General features: G+C 29.8%; 2 protein-coding genes across 2 annotated transcripts; one reads left to right on the forward strand and one right to left on the reverse strand.

Annotated features, from left to right (window-relative positions):
* Positions 1–246: 246 nt before the first annotated feature.
* LOC127249807 (cytochrome P450 CYP82D47-like) lies at positions 247–2302 on the forward strand. The gene is made up of 2 exons (XM_051272813.1): positions 247–1335; positions 1446–2302. Exons 1-2 carry the CDS (start codon positions 397–399, stop codon positions 2046–2048), a joined length of 1542 nt encoding a protein of 513 aa, XP_051128770.1. The 5' UTR covers positions 247–396; the 3' UTR covers positions 2049–2302.
* Positions 2303–12943: 10641 nt separating this feature from the next.
* LOC127249434 (cytochrome P450 CYP82D47-like) lies at positions 12944–14739 on the reverse strand. The gene is made up of 2 exons (XM_051272194.1): positions 13752–14739; positions 12944–13661 (listed from the first exon to the last, which is right to left on the reverse strand). The coding sequence occupies exons 1-2, from the start codon at positions 14700–14702 to the stop codon at positions 13059–13061; spliced, it is 1554 nt and encodes a 517-aa protein (XP_051128151.1). The 5' UTR covers positions 14703–14739; the 3' UTR covers positions 12944–13058.
* Positions 14740–24926: the final 10187 nt, after the last annotated feature.

Here is a 24926-nt window from a genome sequence, read left to right on the forward strand (position 1 = left end):
TCAAACAACACAACACATAATGTGCTATTGAGACTATAACATATGTTCTTTATTAATGTAATATATTTGTATTATATTAATATATACAATGTATTGTATTTAGTAATACTTACTACATGTGCTGTCAAACAATACACACAATGTACTGTTCAGCATAAGATTAAATTTTAAATTCAGCACTGTAGACACGGAGCCTAATATTTATAAAAACTGGTCGTAACTCCAAAAACAACACTGCCAGTCTTCCTTCTCCACTCTTCTTTCTTTGCTTAAATTCTCTTCTTTTCACCGCCGGCGACCTTCTCCTCCTCTTCCACCGCCGGAATCGGCCTCCGACACCACTTCTCCAGTCCTACAGTTTTAATTAATATATAAAATTATTACACAAATTAAACCATGGACTTGTTTATCATTGCCACAATTTTCATCGTGCTTCTTTCCTATTATGCATTATCTTCTTCAATAATCTTCCGCAGTCCCAAATCTCGTTCTAAAGGGCGGCTGCCGCTAGAAGCCGGCGGCGCGTTGCCTCTGATAGGCCATACGCACCTCATGAGAAACAACTCCCCCGACAAGCTGGCGCACATCACCTTCACCGCCATGGCTGACACCTACGGCCCCATCTTCAGCATCTGGTTCGGCCGCCGGCGATGCCTCATCGTCAGCGGCCGGGAATTGGCCAAGGAAATATACACCACCTGCGACACGGCCGTGTCGTCCAGACCGATACTGAAGTCGGGGGAACTCATCAGCTACGACTCGGCAATGATAGGGTTCAGCAAGTACGGGCAGTATTGGCGGGAGGTCAGAAAGCTGGTCAGAATGGAGCTCCTGTCCATCCGCCGCCTGCACATGCAGAGGCACGTGCTCGCCTCCGAGACTGCGCAGTCTGTCCGGGAGCTGTACGGTGTCTGGGACGCGCGGAAGAACGCGTCGGGAAGTGCTCCGGTGGAGATGATGGAGTGGTTCGGGAATCTGAATCTGAACGCGGTTTTGAGGATGGTTGTCGGGAAGAGATATACCGGCGATGACCTGGCGGAGGCGAAGCATTGCCGGAAGGTCATGAAGGCGTTCTTTGAACTCATCGGAATTCCCACCATCGGCGATGTCGTCCCGTTTCTCCGGTATCTCGACATCGGCGGATTCGAGAAGAAGATAAGACAAACGTTCTACGAAATGGACGCTCTCATCTCTAAATGGTTGTCCGAACATCGCGCCGCCGCCGCCGCCGGGGGAAAGCAAGATGACTTCATGGATATAATGATTGGAGTCGTCAAAAGTGCAAAGCTTGGAAACGAGTACGATGAAGACACCATAATCAAAGCCACTTGTGCGGTAACTAACTAACTAACTTGTTCATTTCTTTTCCAAATTTCTCAAACTAACCGATCTTCCGACACTAATATTACATACTGTAATAAATAAATTTAATATACGTATTGCAGAATTTGATATCGGGAAGTGATACGAACACAGTGATGTTAGTATGGCTGCTGACCCATTTACTCAACAACCCTAAAGTGCTAAAGAAAGCCCAGCAAGAGCTCGATGAGAAAGTCGGGAGAGAGCGGCGGGTGGAGCCGTCGGACATAGACAACCTCGTATACCTCGAAGCCGTCGTGAAAGAGTGTCTCCGGCTGTACCCGGCGGGGCCGTTGGGCGGGATACGAGAATTCAACGAAGACTGCAACGTGGGAGGCTACGAAATAGAGAAAGGCACGATATTCTTCATCAACATATGGAAGTTGCAGAGGGATCCCCAAATTTGGGAGGATCCCGACAAGTTCTTGCCGGAGAGGTTTCTTACCAGCAACAACCATAACGATTTCCAGTGGGTCCCGTTCGGCGGCGGCCGGAGAATCTGCCCCGGAGCAAATTTGGCGATGGAGATGATGAAGCTGGTGATGGCTAATTTGCTGCAGGCATTTGACATTTCGACGCCGAACGATGAAGCCGTTGACATGACTGCAAGTCTTGGTATGACACTTGCCAAAACCACTCCATTAGATGTTGTGCTTTCCCCCAGACTGTCTGCTTCTCTCTATTAATTATTACCAAATCTTATTATATGCTATGCTATGGTTTAACTTTGTTTAGATATGCACTACGAGTATTTTGTTATATATATATATATATATATAGGCTATGGTTTGATATTCTTTTTGGATATGTAATCTTGAACCTGTTTTAAGGAATAAATGTTGTGAAATGTTCTGGAATTGTGTTATTGTACTCAGATATGCTTCGATTGAGATTGTAATGTTTTATGGTTATAATGTCAATCGTTTGTTTGATTGTATCTTATCATCAAATCGCCACTACTCATATGTAATATTTCATCGGTCCCGAGAGAATTTCTATTTTTTTTTTAAATATATTTTTTAATATTAATATTATATTAATTTGTAGTTAAAAAGACAAAATACTCTTATATTTATTGTTTAATATAAAAGTAATTGTATTATTGTAATATAAGTCACACATCATAATAAATTAGATTTCAATGGTTGAGATTAAACAAGGGCTGGATGGTAATTTCAGAGTAAAGGTATAAGGGGTTTAGGCCTTCTTCTATTCGTACTATTCCTTCCTAGCGCGATTCAAACCAATCTCTCTCTCGCATTCTTCTTCGATTCGCATTCTTCATCAAATTCGTTCTCTCGATCCTAGATTGTCATAAATATGTTTGCAATTTCAATTCTTCATCTTCAACTTTCTAATCGACGACACAGACGCGCTCGGGATTCTTGATTTCATCATCGGCCATTGCTCCCAAGATTCGGTAAGTATTGAAAGTTTAATCATTCGTTAAATGTTTTTCTCCTTCAATGTTACCCAAGTGAAATCGTTGTTCTTGTTGTTGTATTTTTGGAAAAGCTCTAGTTTGAGTTCGCGAAGCCCTAGTCCTATTAATCGCAACTCTTCGAAAGAAATCAACAATGTCAAAGGACCCAATCATTCAACTGTCTTGCATTCCCAGGAAGGTCGCCCACCTCAATGAATCTTTACAGAAACCTTCTCGGGATTCAATTCGGAGGTATATTCAAACTAGCCCTTTCAAAGGATTGTTCCATGTGAAGCCAATGGCTATTCCCGTGGCTCATATAATGAAATTATTGAGTTATTGGGACCCTGATAGCGAGTGCTTTCATCTATTTAATGGGAATAAGTGATATATTACTGATTGGGATGTTGGTGTTGTCTATGGACTGCCATATGGCAAAAATAAGGAACCTATTTCATTGTACGAGTCTGATTCTTTTTACAATTTTGTTGATAGATTTAGTTTAGATACGAAACTCATAGGAACGGATAAAAAACATATAGTTGAGTTTTCGTTAAATGAGTTACTAGATAGTAGTAGACTAAGGAGTGATGGTAATTTTTGGTGAATATATGTAATGTATTGCATGTATGTCTTGCTTACTCCCATATCAAATGCGAAGATTAATCATCGCATATTCCAGTTCCTTGAGTCCAAGGAGTTGGCAAATGAGTTTAATTGGGCTGGTTTTGTTCGGTATAAGATTGTGGAGGGTCTGGATACAATGTCTAAAAAATTCAAGAAAAAAGCTTTGGTCAGTGGAAGGCCATCCGGGGACATGCATTGCTTAATGGTAAATTAAAATATCGCGATCACTTTGTTTACTTTTCTGTTTTATTGTTCTCATTGTGTAATATGCTATTTTTTTATTTTTAACACATGTTTTTTGATAAGTTCCACAACGAGAAATGCGGTGTGCGTTTTTTTTTTCATGTCATCTCAAGCGAAAAATAACATTGGAAGATGTTGCCAAGCTCTTCAGCCCTCAAAAAGTTCGATCAGCAAAGGTTAGATTTTGTCATCCAATTTGAAATATGTACTTTGAATACGAAGTTCATGGTTTATTTGGCCTGCTAATTGTTCCACTGTGATATGCAAAGTAATACTTATTGATATGATAGGTTAATATATTTGAAATGCTGGATTTGATGTATTAGCTGATACAGAGGATGATGGTATACATATTTGTTTTTTCATCCTGATTGTTCCAGTGTGATATGCTAAGCAATACTTGTTGTTAGGTTGGATTAGTATCTCTGAAATGCTGGATTTAATGCATTAACTGGTGTAGGGGAGGATGGTATACATATTGTTTGTTTTTGCCTACTGGTTGTTCCACTGTGGTATAAGCAATATTCATTTATATGCTAAGGAATCCTTGTTGATATGCTGGATTAATATCTCTGAAGTGTTGGATTTTGATGTATTAGCTGATACATAGGATGATATTATACATGTTTGTTTTTTCATGTTCAGCGTTCCACTGTGATATGTTAATCAACACTTGTTGATATGCTGGATTAATATCTCTGAGATGTTGAATTTGATGCATTAACTAATACAGAGTAGGATGATTACATATTGTTTTTTTTTTTTCTGTTGATTGTTCCAATATGGTATGCTAAGTAATACTTGTTGAAGTGCTAAAGTAGTGATTTTGGATTGTTGTCTTGATTCCTTGATACAGTGGTACAAGAATGAGATTATGCGGGTGGCCAAAAGACTTCGCAATTTAAAGAAAGAATACAAGAAGAAGTATGAGGGCCATGAAGATGATACTGCTGATGGCAGCAAAATTTCTGAAAAAAAATGTTAGTAATTTCAATGTTATGTTGATCTGTAGTATATCAATTGCTTTTTTTATACAATTGCAGTGTACATAACCCTTAATCCTGAATATTGTATAGAAATTTTTTTAGTGTGATTTGCCCCGGCCGGAGGAAGCTGTCAATGAAGATGAAGGTCTTCATGGACAGAATGTAGAGAAGGTGATTTAAGTTGTATGAGTTTGTATTTTTCATCTTGTTATGTTATATAATATCAATTGCTTTTCTTGTACAATTGCAATGTATACAAACCTTAATCCTGATTATTATCACAGGAATTTGTTGGGTGCGATTTGCCTCCGGAGGAGGAACTTGCCCATGATGAAAAAAATACTGAACAGATATTTGTAATTGATCATTGCTAGATAACCATTATATCCGCTATATTTTGAATTAATTAAGAATATATTCTTGATCATTGTTATAGCAGCAAGTGCAAACTGAATGAGCGGATTATGTACCTCCCACAAAGAAACAAAAATGCGATGCAGAAATTGATGTTGACCCAATGAGTCTTTTTTCACTTGGGTTAACACAAGATTTTGAGAATGTTGCCAGACCTTCGAAGGAAGATTCGCCAACCAAAATTACACTGAGTACTTGCAAGGTATAACTAATTATATATTGCCTTTTAGCTTTGTTTATAATTGCATATATGAAACCTTTTTTAAGACTAATGAATTTGTTTGGCAGAAAATTGTTTTATATGAATCAACTGAACGAGAAAACATCAACTCGCCAATGTCCTCCCTTCCCCAGCTCCAGACAAAAGAAATTAAGGTTCATCGCGATCGACTACCATCGAAAGTTTGTTCTCCCTACGAAACTTCCTCCAGTATTTTTTATGTGTTCAAGTTGAGTGAGGAGGAAGAGAGTACTGTCAAGTGGGCATTTTATTTACAGCGCGCATCAGCGGCTGACTTGGGAGATATTATTTTTTCGGATGGAGTCTTTGTGATATTCAAGCATGATATCCAGAGTTTACGTCCATCATCCAACATTGCAAGCAACGTGGTTGATGCATTTGGTACCTTTCTGAATAGATCAGCTTTAAGAGAAAGCAAGCACAACGGTGTTGCAATGCCCAAGTTTTGTGTATCATCCAACGTGGTTGTGAGTATATATTTACATGTGCATAAAATATGTATCGACGATAATTATTGATCATATATAATGCTAACTCGTTGAGTATTTGATGCTTATGGCAAACCTTAACTGATGTTATATTTTTCTATGCATGTAGTATAACTGGTGAAGGAATGGGAATGACAGTTGGACATGAAATACCTTGGCAACGATCGGATTGAATGCTTAAAGGCTGACAATGTGAGTGTTTTTTTATGTATATATGGAATGCTGAGTTTAACAAGCTGAGATGATGATATGATGCTTTATGATATGCTAAGTTGGTTTTGTGTATATTATTGCAGTTCTTTTTCCCATTCTGTCGTTCGAACCACTGGGTGTTGTTTTCCATGTCCATTCTTCGTAAGAAATTTTTTTATTTCAATAGCTTAAATGCTGTTGATGGATGCAATTCAGACTCAGTGGTTTTTGAACGACTTTTTGGGTATTTCCGACGGGCTGTAAAGATATTATTTCCCGACCCACGGTGGGATGCCCCATTATACAGTTGAGTTGCCACCCCACGTTATGCACCCGGATATCCACAGTTGTGGTGTTTCCACTATGTTCTACATGAAAAACTGGCCCATTGACTTGAATTGGCAGGTTTGTGAGCAAATTGTCAAGTGTGAATTTTTGGATAGATTGCGAAAAAAGTATTGTGTACAAATCTTATTGCAGGAGAAGAATCGTAATATTAGGGATGTGAAAGAGAGGTCATTGCTTGCTGCTGGTGCTAAGATTGCACGCGCTGAAGATGAAAAAGCTGATGCGCAACCGTTGAAGAGTCGTATTAAGATGGCTGCACAAAAACATTTTAGTGTGCAAGGGCAAGGTCGAGGGCGAGGGCGTGGTCGAGGACAAGGTCTTGGGCAAGGCAAAAATTGAGTGTGATGGCTGGTTTGTTGACATTGATGAATTGAATTTGAAGGGATTGTTGGTATTGGTCGAATTGTATTAATTTGAATGGATTGTTGGCGTTCATCGATGGGTTGAAGTTTAATTTGTGATTGATTTGTTGATTGTATTTTTTGCATAAATTTATGCTTAATACTCAGGCTGCTCGATGTTAAATCAAGAGATGTTGACCGGTACATAGTAAAATAATTGGCTTAGTGTATATATATATATATGCTGGCAGATTTGTAGAAAATATTTATTGGTACTCAAGATGATGCTTATTGTTATTCGACAAAATCCATGGTCTTGTATATGTAAGTGCTTAACGTTAATTATTCACAATACTTTTGTACTAAATCATGTATGAACTGGCAAAAAATCAATTTCCTTACATTTATCTCTGTGGCTATCTCTCTTATTATCCTTCGATGCTTCTTTTGTCTCTCATAGTTGCTTATTGACACATTTCTTTTAATTCTTCCTTTTGAATTGTCTCTTTGCTTCAATATTAAATGGTTTGCGTGGTTGTATTACACACTTCTCTTGTAGCATGAAGAATCGATTAGTTTAATATCATGTATATTTCAATGAATATAAAATATATACAAAACGTAACTATTGTTTTCATCCGTCGGCATTCCTCCATACAGATTTAGGCATGCAACTGTGTTGCGAAGCAATTCATTGAATTTATGTAAGAATGAACTGTAATTCTTCGGCTCGGATGCTATTAACTTTGCAGAATTCATGAACAAGTGGCACAATGATTTGTATCTTCCTGGAAAATACATTTCCTCTCAACTAGATGTTAAGCTTGTGAGGTGTTGCTGTAACATCCTCCTAGCATCTTTTCTCCATCGATTCAATATGTATTTATCTGGGATGTTTTTTAACTGTGTAGACCCTGTTGCTACTAATACATCCATCGTCCGTATTAAATGACAACACAACATTCCAGTATTTTTTCACATATTGCACGTGCACTCAATTGAAGAGTCTTGAATATTGGCACGCACAAGATGTTGATAGCTTGTCTTCTCTATATTATATACAAGATATATTGTCTTTTCATCTAAGCATTGTGTTATGATATATGCATATATATACATATATGATATGTATATAAATTATTTTGTTATTTTGTATTAAATATATTATTATTAATTTTTTAAATATTTTTGTAATTTATAAAAAAAAAATGTATTTTATAAAATGATATCACTATTGAATATATTTTATTAATTTAAATTATAATATATAAATATAAATATTAATTAAATTTATTGAAAAAATTAACAATAACAAATAATTTCATGATAAAATAAAAAAAAAATTAATTTAAATTTACTAAATAATAAATAATATATTCTTTTATTCTATAAATTATTAATAAATTAAAATATTGAAAAAATAATAATTAATTACAAATAAAAAACAATATGCATATATATATATATATTAAAATTAATTAAAAAATTAAAATGAATAATTTCTTTATTGTAAATATAAAATAGAAAAAGATATATTTACTGATGTCGCAGAGAAAAAATGACGTACAAAAGTAAAAAATTAAATGTGGTTTAATGTGCGGGCACGTGGTCGTTTTCTGCCATTTATTAACTGGGACAGCTGATCTTCCCCTAGCCCAAATGTAAATGAGTAACCGACAAAATTTGTGATTTGAATTAATGGTTACGATAAATCCAAATACTAATATTTAACTGAATGTAAGCCATATACATAAATATTTTGAATATTTAGAAAGTCTCGTGCATATAAATACTAAAGTCGGCAATGGGTCGATTCGTGACGGGTTGAATATTTTAAACGGGTTCAATTATTCAATCCTAATCCGATTCGTTTATTATCGTGTTGGATTCGTGTTGATCCGTTTATTGTCGTGTCGGGTTCGAGTTGACTCGTGCTGACCCGTATACATAATTAAGTCAAATTTCTTGATTCAAATTAAATAATTTTTTGTTGCGTTGTCGTGTTATGTTAGTTTTTATTAATTTGAGCTTAAATTATGTTGAATTATTTAAAATTAAACTTAGTTTAAATTAATTTACGATAAAATTACTAGATTATGATTATTTTACATATATATAATAAATATATTAATCAATATTAATATATTATAATCGGGTTGTCGTCCGGTTCGAGTTGAGAGTCTCAATCCTAATTCGACCATTTTATTATCGTGTCGGGTTTGTGTCAATCTGTACACATAATCGGATTGAAATCTTTGACCCAAACCCAATTATTTCGTGTCGGATCGTGTCGAATTAATTTTTGTCAACTCTAATAAATATAAACAATATATTGTTTATTTAGTCAGCAATATATATATATATATAACTTTATACATTTACGTACAAATTGCACATTATTAATATTTATTTAGCTAATATAGAATTATAGACAACACAATGATTAATATTCATTCTACATTATTTTGTAAAATAACTTAAATATTTAAGCAATCTTACCATAGAGTCAGAGACACCAACAGAAAATTGTTACTCCAATCTTATATACCGCTCTAATTCAATAAATTAAAATTAATTATCATCATACTAATTAATTAATCAATATAGGAAAAAAAATACTAATATTCCATGGAACTATTTTTTATAAATATTATTAAAAAACATAATATACATACATTAGTATAATATATAGATATAATCAATTTATCAAAAATAGTATTTTAATATAAAATATTACTCCATTTTTTATATCCAAAAAAATTAAAATCTTTTATTAAAATAAAAAAAATAAAAAAAAATAAAAAATAAAAACTCAAAGAAAAGCCATAGTATTAATTTTATAAATTATAGTATTATTTTAATATATTTATTAATGAGTTGTCGGTATCACCGGCCAGCTAAATATTTACTTTTTTTTTTTTTAATTGGAACGAGCTAAATAATTTTGTAAGGCAAGGATTTCAATCACGTTTTGAAATAAAAGCTATATTTGCAAGGGGGTATTTTTAAAAGTATATTAATTAAATTGTCATATTCTTCTGTTATATAGTCTGTTTGGTTGGATACGGAAATTAAAAAATATATTTATTGATAAAGTAAAAATAATTAAAAAGTAATTAAAATTATTTTTGAAAATTTAATTAATAATAAAAGAAAATAAAGATAGCGAATGCAATAATGATATTTTAAATAAATATTGAATAAAGTGTAACAATTTAATATTATTTTTTTTTTTACAATTCCAAATATAGTAATTGAGTATATATCATCGATGAACAAAAAATTTAGCTGACTGAATAAGTACAATATATGAGTGTTTTTGTTGTATATTTTGAGTCCGAGGTGTTAAGTATATATAAGATAACTTGTCGGTAAAATAAAAAATAATATTTTATATTGAATTATATGAATGAATATAACATATACTTTCCCGTCCCGGATAAGGTATCACAAACATTATAAATTTAAAAATTTATGAATGCCAGTTATAATAAAAAATAAAATAAAAAAATAAAAATGATATAATTAGTAAATATAGATGTAGTATTAAGAAATATATTTAAAAAAATTAAATGCAATACATAAAGTAAAATTAAATATATTTTTGTCCAATCACATGCATCATTAGGACCAAACCAAGTTGGAACCAATCCACGTCAATTTTCGACAAGGTTCCGGTGTCATCGTCGAACTCAATGTCCGTGTTTTAGTTAAAGATTGCGGACATTGAGTTGTTGCAGGCATTCTCATTGTACTTATCACTGAAATCAAGATTCATGTCCAAATCGAAGGGCTCTTTCTTGCCCGAAACTTAAGATGCTATGCTAAATATTAAGCCATTTTATTATTGAACTAATCTAACTTCAAAAGATCACACTTTTGTTGGCATCTTCATAGCACCTCACAAGATACTTTGTAAAAATTTCACCATATATAACATCCAACTTTAAAATAATAATAATAATAATAATAATAAGGTGAAATTGCTTATAACTCCTATGTGGTTTCGAAATTCAACGTAAAATCTCCCTGTACTTTAAAAATTGCATAGTACCCCCTTATACTTTAAAAAACGTTGCATGAAACCCCACCACCATGAAACTTTTCTCGTATGATAAGAAGATGAGCGTCATGCAATTTTTTAAAATAAAATGGGGATTTATGCTGAATTTCGAAACCACAAAGTGGTTTCATGCAATATTTTTTAAAGTATAAGGGGACGTCATGCAATTTTTAAAGTAGAGGGAGAATTTACGCTGAGTTTCGAAACCATAAGAGAGTTATGGACAATTTTACCTGATAATAATGTCAAAAGTTTCCATATTGCAGGCAATGCCAAGAAGAATATTATCTGCCACCTAATTATGATAAAATTTTCTTATCAACTGCTACAATATTATTTATACAAATGCAATGTGCTAATAAAATGCTATCTATCTACGAAATCAGTAAATCATGGCTACTGCTAAATTAAATTATAAAAATGTTGGCCTTCTGTTTGCGGATATATGAAAAATGGCTGAGTTTCTCTAACAGTTCAAGTTTTTGGGTGAAACGGTCGTTCAGCATCCGACATGGTATCAGAACCTGACTAGGTCTCGAGTAGCTGAGTTTAACCATACAACCAGACATCAATTTAACATAATACTAACATATATATATAGCAAAAATCACATATTTTTTAATTTTAGTTATTATTAGATATATTAAAATTTATTTTTAAATTTTATCCCAAATTTTTTTCAACAATTACCTAATCTAATTTTAATTCTAAAATTAAATTCTAATCATAATTCTTTTATAATCTCGTCGTCCTCGCTTTAGAATTCGTTAATATTTATAAAGTCCATAATTATTATTAGATGTATTAAAATTTAATTAAATTTTATCGTACATTTTTTTTTTACGATTACCTAATCCAATTCTAATTCTAATAAACTCTATAATTTTTTTTTTTCTAATCTTATATTCCTAGTCTTTAGAATTTAGAATTTTTAATTAATATTATTGAGTTATTAACTTTATAATAGTCAAAATATTGTAAAATTTTATAATAGTTAAATTTTGTATCACAAACTAGGTCCGGCAGTCCATCAATTACCCTTACTGGCCACGTATATTTCATTTATTGTATATATGATTAATATAATTTTTATTTTTGTAAAATTTATTATTGTATTATTCGTTGATAGTATTTAAAAAAAAATTGTTCATAGAACTTATCATTTAATTTTGCTCAGGAACATCAAAAAGTACCAGACGGTCCTGCCGAAAAGTTCTCATATACTCATAATAATAATAATAAATAAATAAATATATAGGGTGTGTTTTTTTGAGAAATTTTGCCAAAAAAATCCATTATTCATTCAATTTTTTTTTTCAAAAATATCACATCAAACTTTTATTTTTTATTTTCTATATTATTTTAAAAATTAATTTTACATTCAAAATATCACGTATGACTATTCCAATTCAAAATTTTTACTATTCAAATATCAACTCAAAATTCAAACTCCAACCAAACACATCCATAAACGACAGCAATTCGCAGAGCTCCGTGAGAAGTGCCAATTGCCCTGATTCCTAAGCCTCCTTTTTTAAATTTTAGGTTAGATTAGACTTTTATGTTTTGTGTGATATTTTCGTACGTAAATATTGACCCTTAGGGTGTGTTTGTTTGGGGATTAAATTTTTAATTTACTATTTTATCTCATTTGTTTTCCCAAAAAAATTAAATCACACACCTATTTTTCATTTATTATATTATACTAAAAATCAATTTTACATTCAAAACATCACATCAACACCTATTTATATCACATCATACAACTATTCAAATTCAAAATTTTTACTATTCAAATCCCAACTCAAAATCCAAAACCCCAAACAAATCCATTTCATTTATGTATAAAGTCATGCTTTCATTGTATGTCTGCTTGGGAATCTGTATAGGTTTAGCTTCGTATCTGTGACGAGATTTATTAGTCAAAATACTGAAATTGATTTTCTTGGTGAGGATTGAATTATTATTATTATTATTATTATTATTATTATTATTACAGATATTTAAAAAAAAAAATGGCAAACAGCTAGTTTGGGAGTGGCTTTTGCGAGAGAATAATTCGATATTTTGACTAATAAACCATAGTTGAGTTTTAGATTTAATTTTTTAATTGGAGTGGACTTGAGTTCAATTTCAAGTCATACAACAACGTAACAATAACCTTGGATTTAAATCCAAGGCCACATATTTTATTGTGCAATAGAAAACATATATATATATTGTAAATATGTCTATTATTATTTTTTGCAGCCAAAATTGCTTTATTTGATTTAATTTTCAATGGGGAAAAAGTAACAATTTATTCAATTTTCACAATATACATACGATATTTAGTAAAGAGAAGCAGGCAGTCTAGGGGAAACAAGAACATTCAATGGGCCGGCTTTGGATATGGTCAACCCAAAACTCCCAGCCATGTCAACGGGTTCATCGTCCAGCGTCGAAATGTCAAATCCTTGCACCAAATTGGCAATCACCAGCTTCATCATCTCCAACGCCAAATTCACACCGGGGCAGATTCTCCGGCCGCCGCCGAACGGGATCCACTGGAAATCCCTATGGCCGGCGGTGGTAAGAAACCTCTCCGGCAAGAACTTGTCGGGCTCCTCCCAAAGCTGCGGGTCCCTCTGCAACTTCCATATGTTGACGAAGAGCATCGTGCCTTTCTCTATTTCGTAGCCTCCCACGTTGCAGTCCTCACTGAATTCTCGTACCGCACTCAACGGCGCCGCCGGGTACAGCCGGAGACACTCTTTCACTATGGCTTCGAGGTATACGAGGTTGCTCATGTCCGACAGCTCCACGCGCCGCTCTCTCCCGACTTTCTCGTCGAGTTCTTGCTGGGCTTTCTTTAGCTCTTTTGGATTGTTCAGTAATAGAGACAGCGACCATACTAACATCACTGTGTTCGTGTCACTTCCCGAAATCAAATTCTGCAAAATGTATGTATGTATGTATGTATGTATTGGTGTTTCAAAGATTCGATTAGTTCGAGAAATCTGAAAATGAAATCAAGAAATTACCGAGCAAGTGGCTTTGATTATGGTGTCTTCATCGTACTCGCTTCCAAGCTTTGCACTTTTGACGACTCCAATCATTACATCCATGAAATCCTCTTGCTTGCCATCGGCGGCGGCGGTGGCGCGATGTTCTGACAACCATTTCGCGGCGAGTGTATCCAATTCCCGGGACGTCTCCTTCATCTTCTTCCGGAATCCGCCGAGGTCGAGCCACCGGAGATACGGCAGGACATCTCCGATCGTCAGAACTCCGATGAGGTAAAAGAATGTCCTCAGCACTTTCCGGCAATGTCTCGCCTCGGCTATGTCACCGCCGGAGACGAAATATCTCTTCCCGACAACAATCCTCAAAACTGCGTTCAGATTCAGATTCCCGACCCAATCCCTAATCTCCACCGGAGCACTTCCCGACGCGTTCTTCCTCTCGTTCCAAAGACCGTACAGTTCTCGGACAGACTGCGCAGTCTCGGACACGAGCACGTGCCGCTGTATGTGGAGCCCGCGGCTGGACAGGAGATCGACTGCGATCAGCTTCCGCAGCTCGCGCCAATACGGGCCGTATTGGCTGAAGCCGAACATTGCCGAGTTGAAGCCGAGGATTTCTGCCGACATGATTCTCGGTCGGGACGCCGCCGCCACGTCACACGTGGTGTATATTTCCTTTACCAATTCCAAGCCGCTGACGATGACGGCTCGCCTGGCGCCGAGCCGGATTTCGAAGATCGGACCGTACGATTCGGCCATGGCCGTTAAGGTTAGGTGCGGGAGCTTGTCGGGTGATCCGTTGTTCATGATGTGCAGATGGCCCGTGATGGGCCACGCGCCGCCGGCTTCCGGCGGCCGCCGGTTTCTTGAGCAGGATTTGGGATTGAGGAAAATTGAAGAAGAGAATGCATAATAGGAAATAAGGATTAAGACAATTGTGACTGCTCCGACAATGAAAAATAACTCCATGGTTTATATTTGGTTCGATGATATTATGCCTTAATTTATATACTTAGGGGTTTGATCAGATATAAATTAGTTAATTACCTAATTAACCATGGTTAGGATTGTACCAAACAAACCCTAAAAGACTATATCTTATATGACAATATTTTATGCACCTTAAAGATCATCTTTTCAAACAAGCTCAAACTTATCGTTAAATGTCTCTTTTATTTCTAAGATCTCTTAGCCGCAAAGCTTATCCATGGTATGTTTCTTATATCTTGATAAATTATACTCCTGAATTGAATTCTTTCATTAATGATTGATATTTAAGATAATAGTTAATAATAGTAAATTATTATATTATTTATTATTTTATGAAATTAACAATATTTGTAGGTTTAAAATAAATTTAATATATATATATGATTAAAAATTTAGAATTTGTATCTAAATATTTTAAAAATTATATCGCAATAAAAAATATATCTAATATGAATATTATTTTTTAGAGAATAGAATTTTTTATAATACAAGTAAATAAAAAAAATACATTTATTCATTTATAATTAATATAAACTAATTTATAAAAGATATAAAGTTTTAAATATATATATATATTTGTGTTTTGAGAAGATAGAAATAAAATGGTTCATATTAGTATTTTATACTCTCTCATTCATTCAAATTTACACTCACTTTTCTTTTTGGATTGTCGTTGAAAAATATTCTCGTTTTTTTTATAAGTAAAAAATTTGTTACATTTTTGTATTTTTTTTATTACTCACTTTTATTAAAACTTGGATTCTGATCTAATAAGGAAAGCAATTATCGGAAGTACTTTGACTATCCAATTTGTCAATATCATTCTTACACTATAAGCTTATTTCTACGGAGATTAACATTTAGCCATAGATTTTTCGTAAATTTTTAGTTTATTATTTTATTTTTACTTACTTTCAAATCTCCTTTTATTATATTTATATATATTAAACAATACACCCTACTTTAGATATATTATATTAATCTTTATTATAACAATATGCTTATTTTATTTAATTTTAGAGCATATAACAAACGTTATCAATAGAAATCTTATTACTTTTGTTAAGAGCAACTTGCACCCATCCACTGATGTATTCTAAAATACAACTTCATTAGATATAGAGGTACGGCCGTCAATTTTTTTTTTTTTTTTTATTTGACTTAAATTTACTTTATTATTAAATTTTGCAAAATTAAAAAATTGTACATTTTTATTTTTTTTTTACTTTTTCATATATTACGTTATTGTATTTTAGTAAAAATATACAAAAATATCTCGTATTTTATTTGTTATTTGAAATCTTTTTATATTAAAATAAAGTTTGCACAAAATACCATCTTTCACTTAAGCTGATATTTGGGTATAAATATGAATCTAATTATATAAATTTTATATAAACAAAATAGGTAAAAATATTAAATAATCTTTTCATAAAATAAACAATTGATTAATAATTTATTTTGTAGTAATTTTTTTTAAGATAAACTATTATCTGATTTTTTTTTCGAAAAAAACCTATAAAAATGAAGGATAATCAAATATTTATTTATTTTATTAAAAAAAACTATTTAAGATATTTTACATCTTTTATAGATATAAAATTTGCATAATCTAGATTTATATTTCCACCCAAATGTCAACTTTAGACGGATAGCGTTTTATACAAACTTTAATTTAACACAAGGGAGTTATTCGCAACAAATAAGACATGGGGTATGTTGTGTATTTTTACTAAAATATAAAGAAGTTATATAATTTATCCTTCGATACAAAATTTATTTTTTTAATCTTCGTATCCGACCAAAATATTCTAATTTTACCGGATGGACGAAGTAATAAAGTAAAATAAATTATCTTATCAATACAAGAAATTTGGGTAATGGTGTTGGAAATAGACTCGAAATCAATTATATGATATTGGTATAATACTCCCTCCATCCTATATTTTTTGTCCAATATTTTTATTTCGTTCGTTTCACCTTATTTATTCTTTGTTTTAGGAAAAATAATTATAGTATATTTTATATAATCACATTTATAATTTTATAATCAATAATTTTTTTAATTTTAATTAAATTAATTAATTAATTTTTATTTATAATTATTTATATTATTTATTAAAATTTTATTTACCAATATATTTTTAATTGGGAATTGTTACGGTGCTGATTTGAAAAATTTAGCACTGTGCTGAATTTTCAAATCAACACATATAATATATAAAAATAGTACACGTTCTTATTACACGTGTTGTATAAAAATATGTAATATGTTAAAATCAACTGTTATGTGTGATGTATGTGACTATAACATGTGCTGCTAATTTATGTGATGTATTTGTATTATATTAATATAAGAGATGTGTTGTCAGAAGTAATACAGTGTGTTGTTTTTTATTATATAGTGTGTTTTTAATTTATATATTGTATTTGTTATTACATGGTGTGTTGTTAATTTATGTGTTCTATTTGTATTATATTAATATAAGTATGTGCTGTCAAAAGTAATACATTGTTCTGGTTGTTATTACAAGCTGTGTTGTTCAGAAAAGTGCTGAATTTAAAATTCAGCACCGCTGCCGCGACCTTATTAATTATATTTTATTTAAATTATTGTATTAACAGTGTGAGTATGTTTAAAATAATATAAATAATGTAGAATCTAAAATTAACTTTTTGATCACTTTATTCATTCAAATGGTAGAATATATACAAGGATGAAACGTGGTTTTAGATGAAATGATCTTTTTGCGTGGCGTACGAGAAACTCTGTTAAAAATATAAAATATACTTCCTTCGTCTCATATAAAAAGTAACGTTTATTTTTTGTATGTAGATTTTTTAATATTAGTATTATATTGAGTTGAAGTGAAAAAGACGAAAATACTCTTATTAATATTATGTAATATAAAAGTGGTGACATTTGTGTAATATATTGTAAGTTGGAAGAGTATTTATTATGTTAAGTAGGTAGTACTATTACTAAATTAAAAAATAGTACCATTGTTTTGAGACAGATGAAAATGAAAAATTGAACCCTACTTATGGGACGGAAGAAGTATTATTTTAGGTTGAATATTTGATTTTTGGACTTCTTGTAAATGACTTTTTATAACGAGTATTATAAGTTTTTTTGTATTACTTTTTGACTTTTATATAAAATATTATGTATTGCTTATTATTTTTTTTGGAGAATTGTAATTAAAAAATGATATTCACGCGAATATCTCTAAAAAAAATAAAAAATCAAATCCTATGAAATAGGAACTACCTAAAACCACAGAAAAGATCAAAGGATAACAAATTTTAGTAATAAGAAATTATATACAGATTTCCAATGGCTAATATACACCCTAGTTCTAACTTCCTATATTTTCTATGGTATCCCTCCTAGGGCGGACAAAAAAATCGAATCGAATCGTTAAATCGAACTGAACCGAATCGAATTTTCGGTTTATCGAGCAAATTCGATTCGAATACAAATATTACATATTTGATATTTGCTCGATTCGGTTCGATTTCGGTTTTTGATATTTTTTCGATTCGGTTAACCGAACTGAATATATTTATTTATTTGTGTTATTATATTTTAAATTTTATATTAAAAATTATATTCGGTTCGGTTTCGGTTCAATTACGATTCGGATATTTGAAATATTTGTAAATATTTTGATTTAATTAGAATTTAAACTATTTTTTAATATATTATTTTTTAATTTCGATTCGGTTCAAATTATTTGCAAATATTTTCGATTAACCGAAATTTTTTATTCGAATACGGTTCGTGATTTTGGATATTTGTTCGGTTCGATTCGGATATCAAATACTTGAATATTTACAAATATCCGAACCGTGCTCACCCCTAATCCCTCGAACTGGGAACCAATATACTTATCACACCTAGCTTGGAAAAAATGATCATAGAAATTAGGACGGTGAAGAGCCTTTCTAAGTATGTTTTCAATTTAATGTTGAAATGAAACATGATTTAAGGTAATTATTTGATCCTCGATCAAGTAGAAAACAATTGAAACTAACATTTAGAGTTTGTTTCTGTTTTTTATTTTTTTTAATAACAAATGTTGAAATAACAATAGAACAATATATATATATATATATATGGTTTCGAATCATTCAATAATGACTACCAAGTCAATTAAAAATCCGACCTGATCTAATTTGATACTCCCTTCCTCTACAAACTAATGTCCTATTTTTTTATCTGGGACGTTCAACAACTATTGTCATATTTTTTTTTTTAAACACAAATTTTACATTTTTATTTTTAATTCATTTATTACTTTTAATCTCCACCATACAATTAATGACAAATTTGTCAATTCATAACAAAAAGACAATCACCTAAAAAATCGTACAAATATACATTAGAACAATATATTTTTTGTCGGGTTTGTATCTATCTAATTTATTAAAAATCCAAAAACACTCAAACCAAAACTAAAAAAAAAAAAGAAATCAAGTAGAATGAGTTCGCAATTTTTTTTTTTTTGGATAGATCCGAAAATTTAATTTTATTAAAATAACTATGAAAAGAAAAAGAAACAGAAAAGAAGATAAAGATAAGGGTAGGAGTAGGAAACTACAATCATATATGTATATATTTAGAATATAAATCATTCATCTGTATATAGACTAGGAATTTTGGTATCTTCCTTAGGGTGATTAAAGTTCCGGACCATTTTAAATATTTTTAATTAGTTGGATCAATTTTACTGATAATTCAAAGATTGAGTTTGATTGGGGTATTTTTATAATTCAAAAATTAATTAAGATATCTAATTAAAAAATTAATTAAAAAAATTAATTAGAAAATATTATCATAACTACCTCCAATAATCTTAGGATTAAGTTTTTTTTAAAACAAAACAAAAACGTTTACAAATTATTATTTTTAAAATCGTATAAATTCAATTATAAAGATGTATACATATCACAAAATGATGTCTTTATAATATTATTATATTATTATGATATTTTTCATGAAATACTTTTCTTATATAATTCAATTAAACGATGTCCAAGTAAATGCACTATGATACATTCTATCAACTCGTTGATTATGATATGACAATTATTTAAATAAATTAAAAATTAAATATATATATATATATTAACCTTTTTAACCCTTCTTACCCCATCTTATTTACCAAGTCTTAAATTCACCACGCACATACCCCTCTCCTGCCGCCGCCGACCTCTTCAGCCACGTCCACAGCCTCTGACCTCTACAGCCATGCCCGTCGCCGCCATCGATTCCTTCTCTATCTGCACATCCGCACTTGACGGAAATCGGCGACGACGCGCAATTCTTCTTCTATTTAGAAGTTCACATTTGACGAATCTTCCAATGACGGATTCAACTAAGCGAGATTACGAGGCTTCTATTAAACCCAAAACGAAGATAACGAAGCACATTCAAGTACCATATATGCCAAATAAGATAGCAGATTTCAACAACGATAAGCTCTTTCGGCCAAGCGGACATATTTAGTTGTTGTGTTTTCAATACTGCGTAATATTTTAGTGATCATTCGTATATTTGCATTATTGATTAGTCTTTTCTAGAAAAAAAATCTCAACACAGTTATTCCTAAAAATCTTTTTGTTAACCTTCGGACACGTACGATGTATATTCATGACATATATGTTGTTTAACTCGTGATAGAGTGATGATACTAAACTTTATTGTGCACACTTTTATTTCATGTTATAGTTCGTATTTATTATTTACATATTGCATAATTATGATGTATTGATCAGATTTAAATTATGGACTATGTTAGATATATTTTTTATCATTATGTTTATAAATATGATATATAACTTCAGTAGACATAATATATACATCAAATATAAATGATGTAAGTTGCATGTAGGGATGTTGCACGTATAGTTATGATATATTTCATTTTATGATTTCTATTTATGATTTATATATTGCATATTTATGATATATTGTTCAGATTTAAATGATGGATTATGTTATATATATTTTTCACCATTATATTTATATGTATAACTGAGTGGCAACATCCTCTAAACATTCCTCTAAACATGTTCGTTTATTATTGGGGTAAATTTTATTATTATTTTTGCACCCTTTTCTATTGCGGCAATAATAAATGTATTGTATATTTGATGATCACTTTTGGCCTTTGTGCATTTGGTTTTGCACGACAAATTTTTGTCTATGCGTATATCTACAATATGACTTGTACGCATCATTGAAAAAGGTGCATTTCTCCAATAGTCGTCGCCTAAAGAGTCAAATAATATATATTGTTACAAAATATGTTGTTTATTTTTTAAGTAATATTGTTTACGGAATTTAGTATTATGATGTCGCTTCTACACGAATATTGAGTAACTAAATTACTTGCGTTCCTTTTTTTTACGTAGTATATGATTGGATAAATATTTTATATATTTTTTAGGCATTTAAATAATAAAAATAATAATAAATATGATTTAACTTGAAGATTGTTTCAACTCTTCGTACTTGTAGGAGATTGATCCTAAATTTAAGGACAAATTATTTTAATTCAACACTTTAAAATCTGGATAAAATATACTCTTTATCTTATTGATTTTAAATATAATTTCATAGAGCAATCGATTAAATTATATTAGAAAATTAAAATTTTTAAGTTAGTACTTACATAAATTCTACAAAAATATAATAAAATTTAAAATCGTCTAAAAAAATAATGTAAACAATTTTTATTTTTTTTTATTTCACGCAACTATTGATACGTTGATTGACTAATACGACAATTCGCGATCGATAAAAAAATTTACCCAATTCTGTAATTTCTAAAACGTTATCTCCGTCCACAATACTGACCGAAATGCCGACTAAAATTATGAATACGACCTGCATCTATACGTATTTATATTTTCTTAATTTATGCTAAAACAAAGCATTGACTTATTAAGTATTAAAATCAAATTACATATCTACCATTAACTGCAATCTTATCCGTTGATTAAAATTTTGATGGGACGGCTGACATTCCGGATTGATAGAGTAGCGTTGGGCGTGTAGTTATAAATTCAAAGTTAGGCTTTAGTACTAACCTATCAAAAGTAAAAATAAAAAAAATAAAAAAAAAATAAAAAAGTTAGGTTTTACAAATGAGATATTTTATTAATAATCGAGGAATGATATAATATATGATTTTCAAATAAGTTTAAAATATGTCTTACACATTTTTTTTTTAAAAAAATAAAACGTATATAATAAAATTAAATTGTATGTGTATAATTAAAATAAATTAATTTATAAAATAAATATTTTAGTTTATATATGAGACAAATGAAAACAAAAAATTATAAGTGAACCATATATTAAAAATTTAGGTAAATTGCTTTGTTAGTCCCGTAATTGGACTTTTTTATCATTTTAATTCCGTAATTTGAGTCTATCGCAAACTAGTTCTGTAAGCGAAAAATTTTCGAAAAATTGGATTGTTATGTATTATTATTTATTATTGTTTTATTTTTTAAAATCATAAATAAGAAAATTTTTTTTTTTTTCTCTTCTAAAATTCAAGTTTCATCTCCAACACTAATATATCCCCCTTTTTTCTTTTGAAATATTTCAAGGTTTAAAAGAGAAAATAAATTTATTAACATAGATGTTTTAAATACATAAAATATAGCATATAGACAAAATTGTGTATGCATTTAATGTATTATTTAATATTAAGATTCATTGACATGTATAAATTAACAATGGATTTGTTCATGCAAGAGTTTTTTAGAATTGTAATTCCCAATAAATAATATTTTATATTTTTTTACACAATTATTTATACTATACATAAAAAAAAATAATAATAAATCAATATTATTACAAAAGGTCAAAAAAAAAATCAAATATTCAATTTAAAATAATATATATTTTATTTTTTTAATACAATTCTTTTAAATATAACCAATATAAAATACTGATAAATTCTTTTAGATAATGGTTTTGGATTAAAATAGTTTAAAATAACTCAATTAATTTCATTTATTTGACAATACAATAAATTTTAAATCCATGAAGTCAGCAATAAATTTCAAATTCATCAACCTTTAATATTCTAAATATTATTAATATTATATTATTTCAAATAGTTTTTCATACTATATACTTATATATTAAAAAATATTTTGAATTCATTTATTTAAAATCGCTATGAAATTCCAATTCATCTAACCAAGTCTTATATATATAAGTCTTTTGTACTTTAAAATAAAAATTTTATTATTTAAATACAATAAAACTGAATAAACAAACAACAAAAATATATCAAAAGGAATATATTTGATTTTTTTTATATTGTGATAATATTAAAATTTTAAATTAAACAATTATTTGATAGATATTATAGATATAAATAAAATTTTAATATAATAACTAAATAAAAATTAAATACAAAACGTAATTGTTTTTGGAAAAAAGTATATTACATCTAATAGTGTAAATGAGCTGTTGAAAAATACAACAAAACAAACTAAATAATTTTATCAAATTATTACTTATTCCTATAATTTGGTAATTCTTTTCAACATATTTATAATTTTATGATTATCTATTATATATTAAAATTATTAACAAAAATAATAATAGTAATAATAAGTCACACTAGGCGAATTATGTGGCGGTCACAAGTTCACTTTTCATGCTACCACGTCATCTATTACTGGACTAAATCAAATTTTTCTTATAAATATGAACAGTAAAAAATACAAATTAAATACAAATTACATAGAGCTAAATAAAATTATGATTTTTGAATAATAAATTAAAAAAAATTGTTAAATAAAAAAAAATAATATTAACTTTGTAATATAATTAAATTGTAATACTCCCTCCGTCCACCGCCTATCTATCCGTTTAATTTTTGCACGTAGATTTTAATATATTAGTATTGTATTAATATGTGGTACCATTGATATATATATAAAGACTATTATACCCCTTAACATTTATGATATTAAGCGGTGTTATATGATGACATTTGTGTAATATTATATAAAGGATGGGATAATTTTATATTTTAGTGAAAAGTACATTTACCAAAAAAAATTGATACATTTGTGATGGACCGATTAAAATGAGAAAATGGTTATATTGGTTGTGGACGGAGATAATAGAAGAATCGGGTGTACCAATTTATTCTAATTTTAAATAATAATGTAACATCTTAACATATTAAAATTATTTAAAATAGAGTATATATATATATATATATATGTGCATGACACGACTATATTTTCACCATGTGGTTGTCGTTATGTGTAACTTTAATGGTTACTTGTGCATATTTCATTAGATATTTTCACCATGTGGTTGTCGTATTAACTTTAATGTTACTAACTTATTTAAGAAAATTAAAAGCTTTTGAGGCTAAAATTATATTAATACTATATTTTACTTCTAACTGTAAGTCTTTTAATACCTCCTCTGTCCGGCTCTAAAATTCTCATTTACCTTTTGTGTTATTATACTTAAAATTAAAAATATATTTATATTTATATAATATTTTGCACAAATATCGTTATAATAGTATTATAAGATAGAAGTATTTTTGTTATTTTTTCTTAATTTGTACTACGTTTTTATATAATAATTAATATTCAAATATCAATACGTAAAACGTAAATGAGACTCTTAGAGTCGGACGGAAGTAGTATTTATTTACAAAATATATAGTAATAAAATAAAAACAAAAAAAATATATTCGTTTCGTCTCACTCGAATGTACCTTTTATGACTTCATATTAGATGAAAAAATAATAATATTTTAATAATTAGTAGAAATGTGTAAAAAAATTTGATATTTTTTCCTTTTGACTTCATGTAGAGTAATTATATATGTAATGATATATTTGTAATTTAAGTAAAAATTTATGATATTTTGATATTACTGTATAATTACTTTATTAAAAAAAAATTTTAAAAAATGACATTTTTTAGTGAGATAAATAAAAATAATAATAAAGATAATTTGAGATAGGAAAGAGGTAGTAATACATTATCTAACACCTCTGTATAATATGGGTTAGGCATCAAATTAACGGTTTATTTATTTAGTATTTTAGTTTGAAATATTATTTTTATATAAGCTATGATAATATTAAAAAAGAATATTTTTTTTATTGAACATTGATTTTTTTATAAAATAAATTATA

Source organism: Andrographis paniculata, unplaced genomic scaffold (genome assembly GCF_009805555.1).
Source record: "Andrographis paniculata isolate CXL003 unplaced genomic scaffold, ASM980555v1 Contig36END, whole genome shotgun sequence".
NCBI lineage: Eukaryota > Viridiplantae > Streptophyta > Magnoliopsida > Lamiales > Acanthaceae > Andrographis > Andrographis paniculata.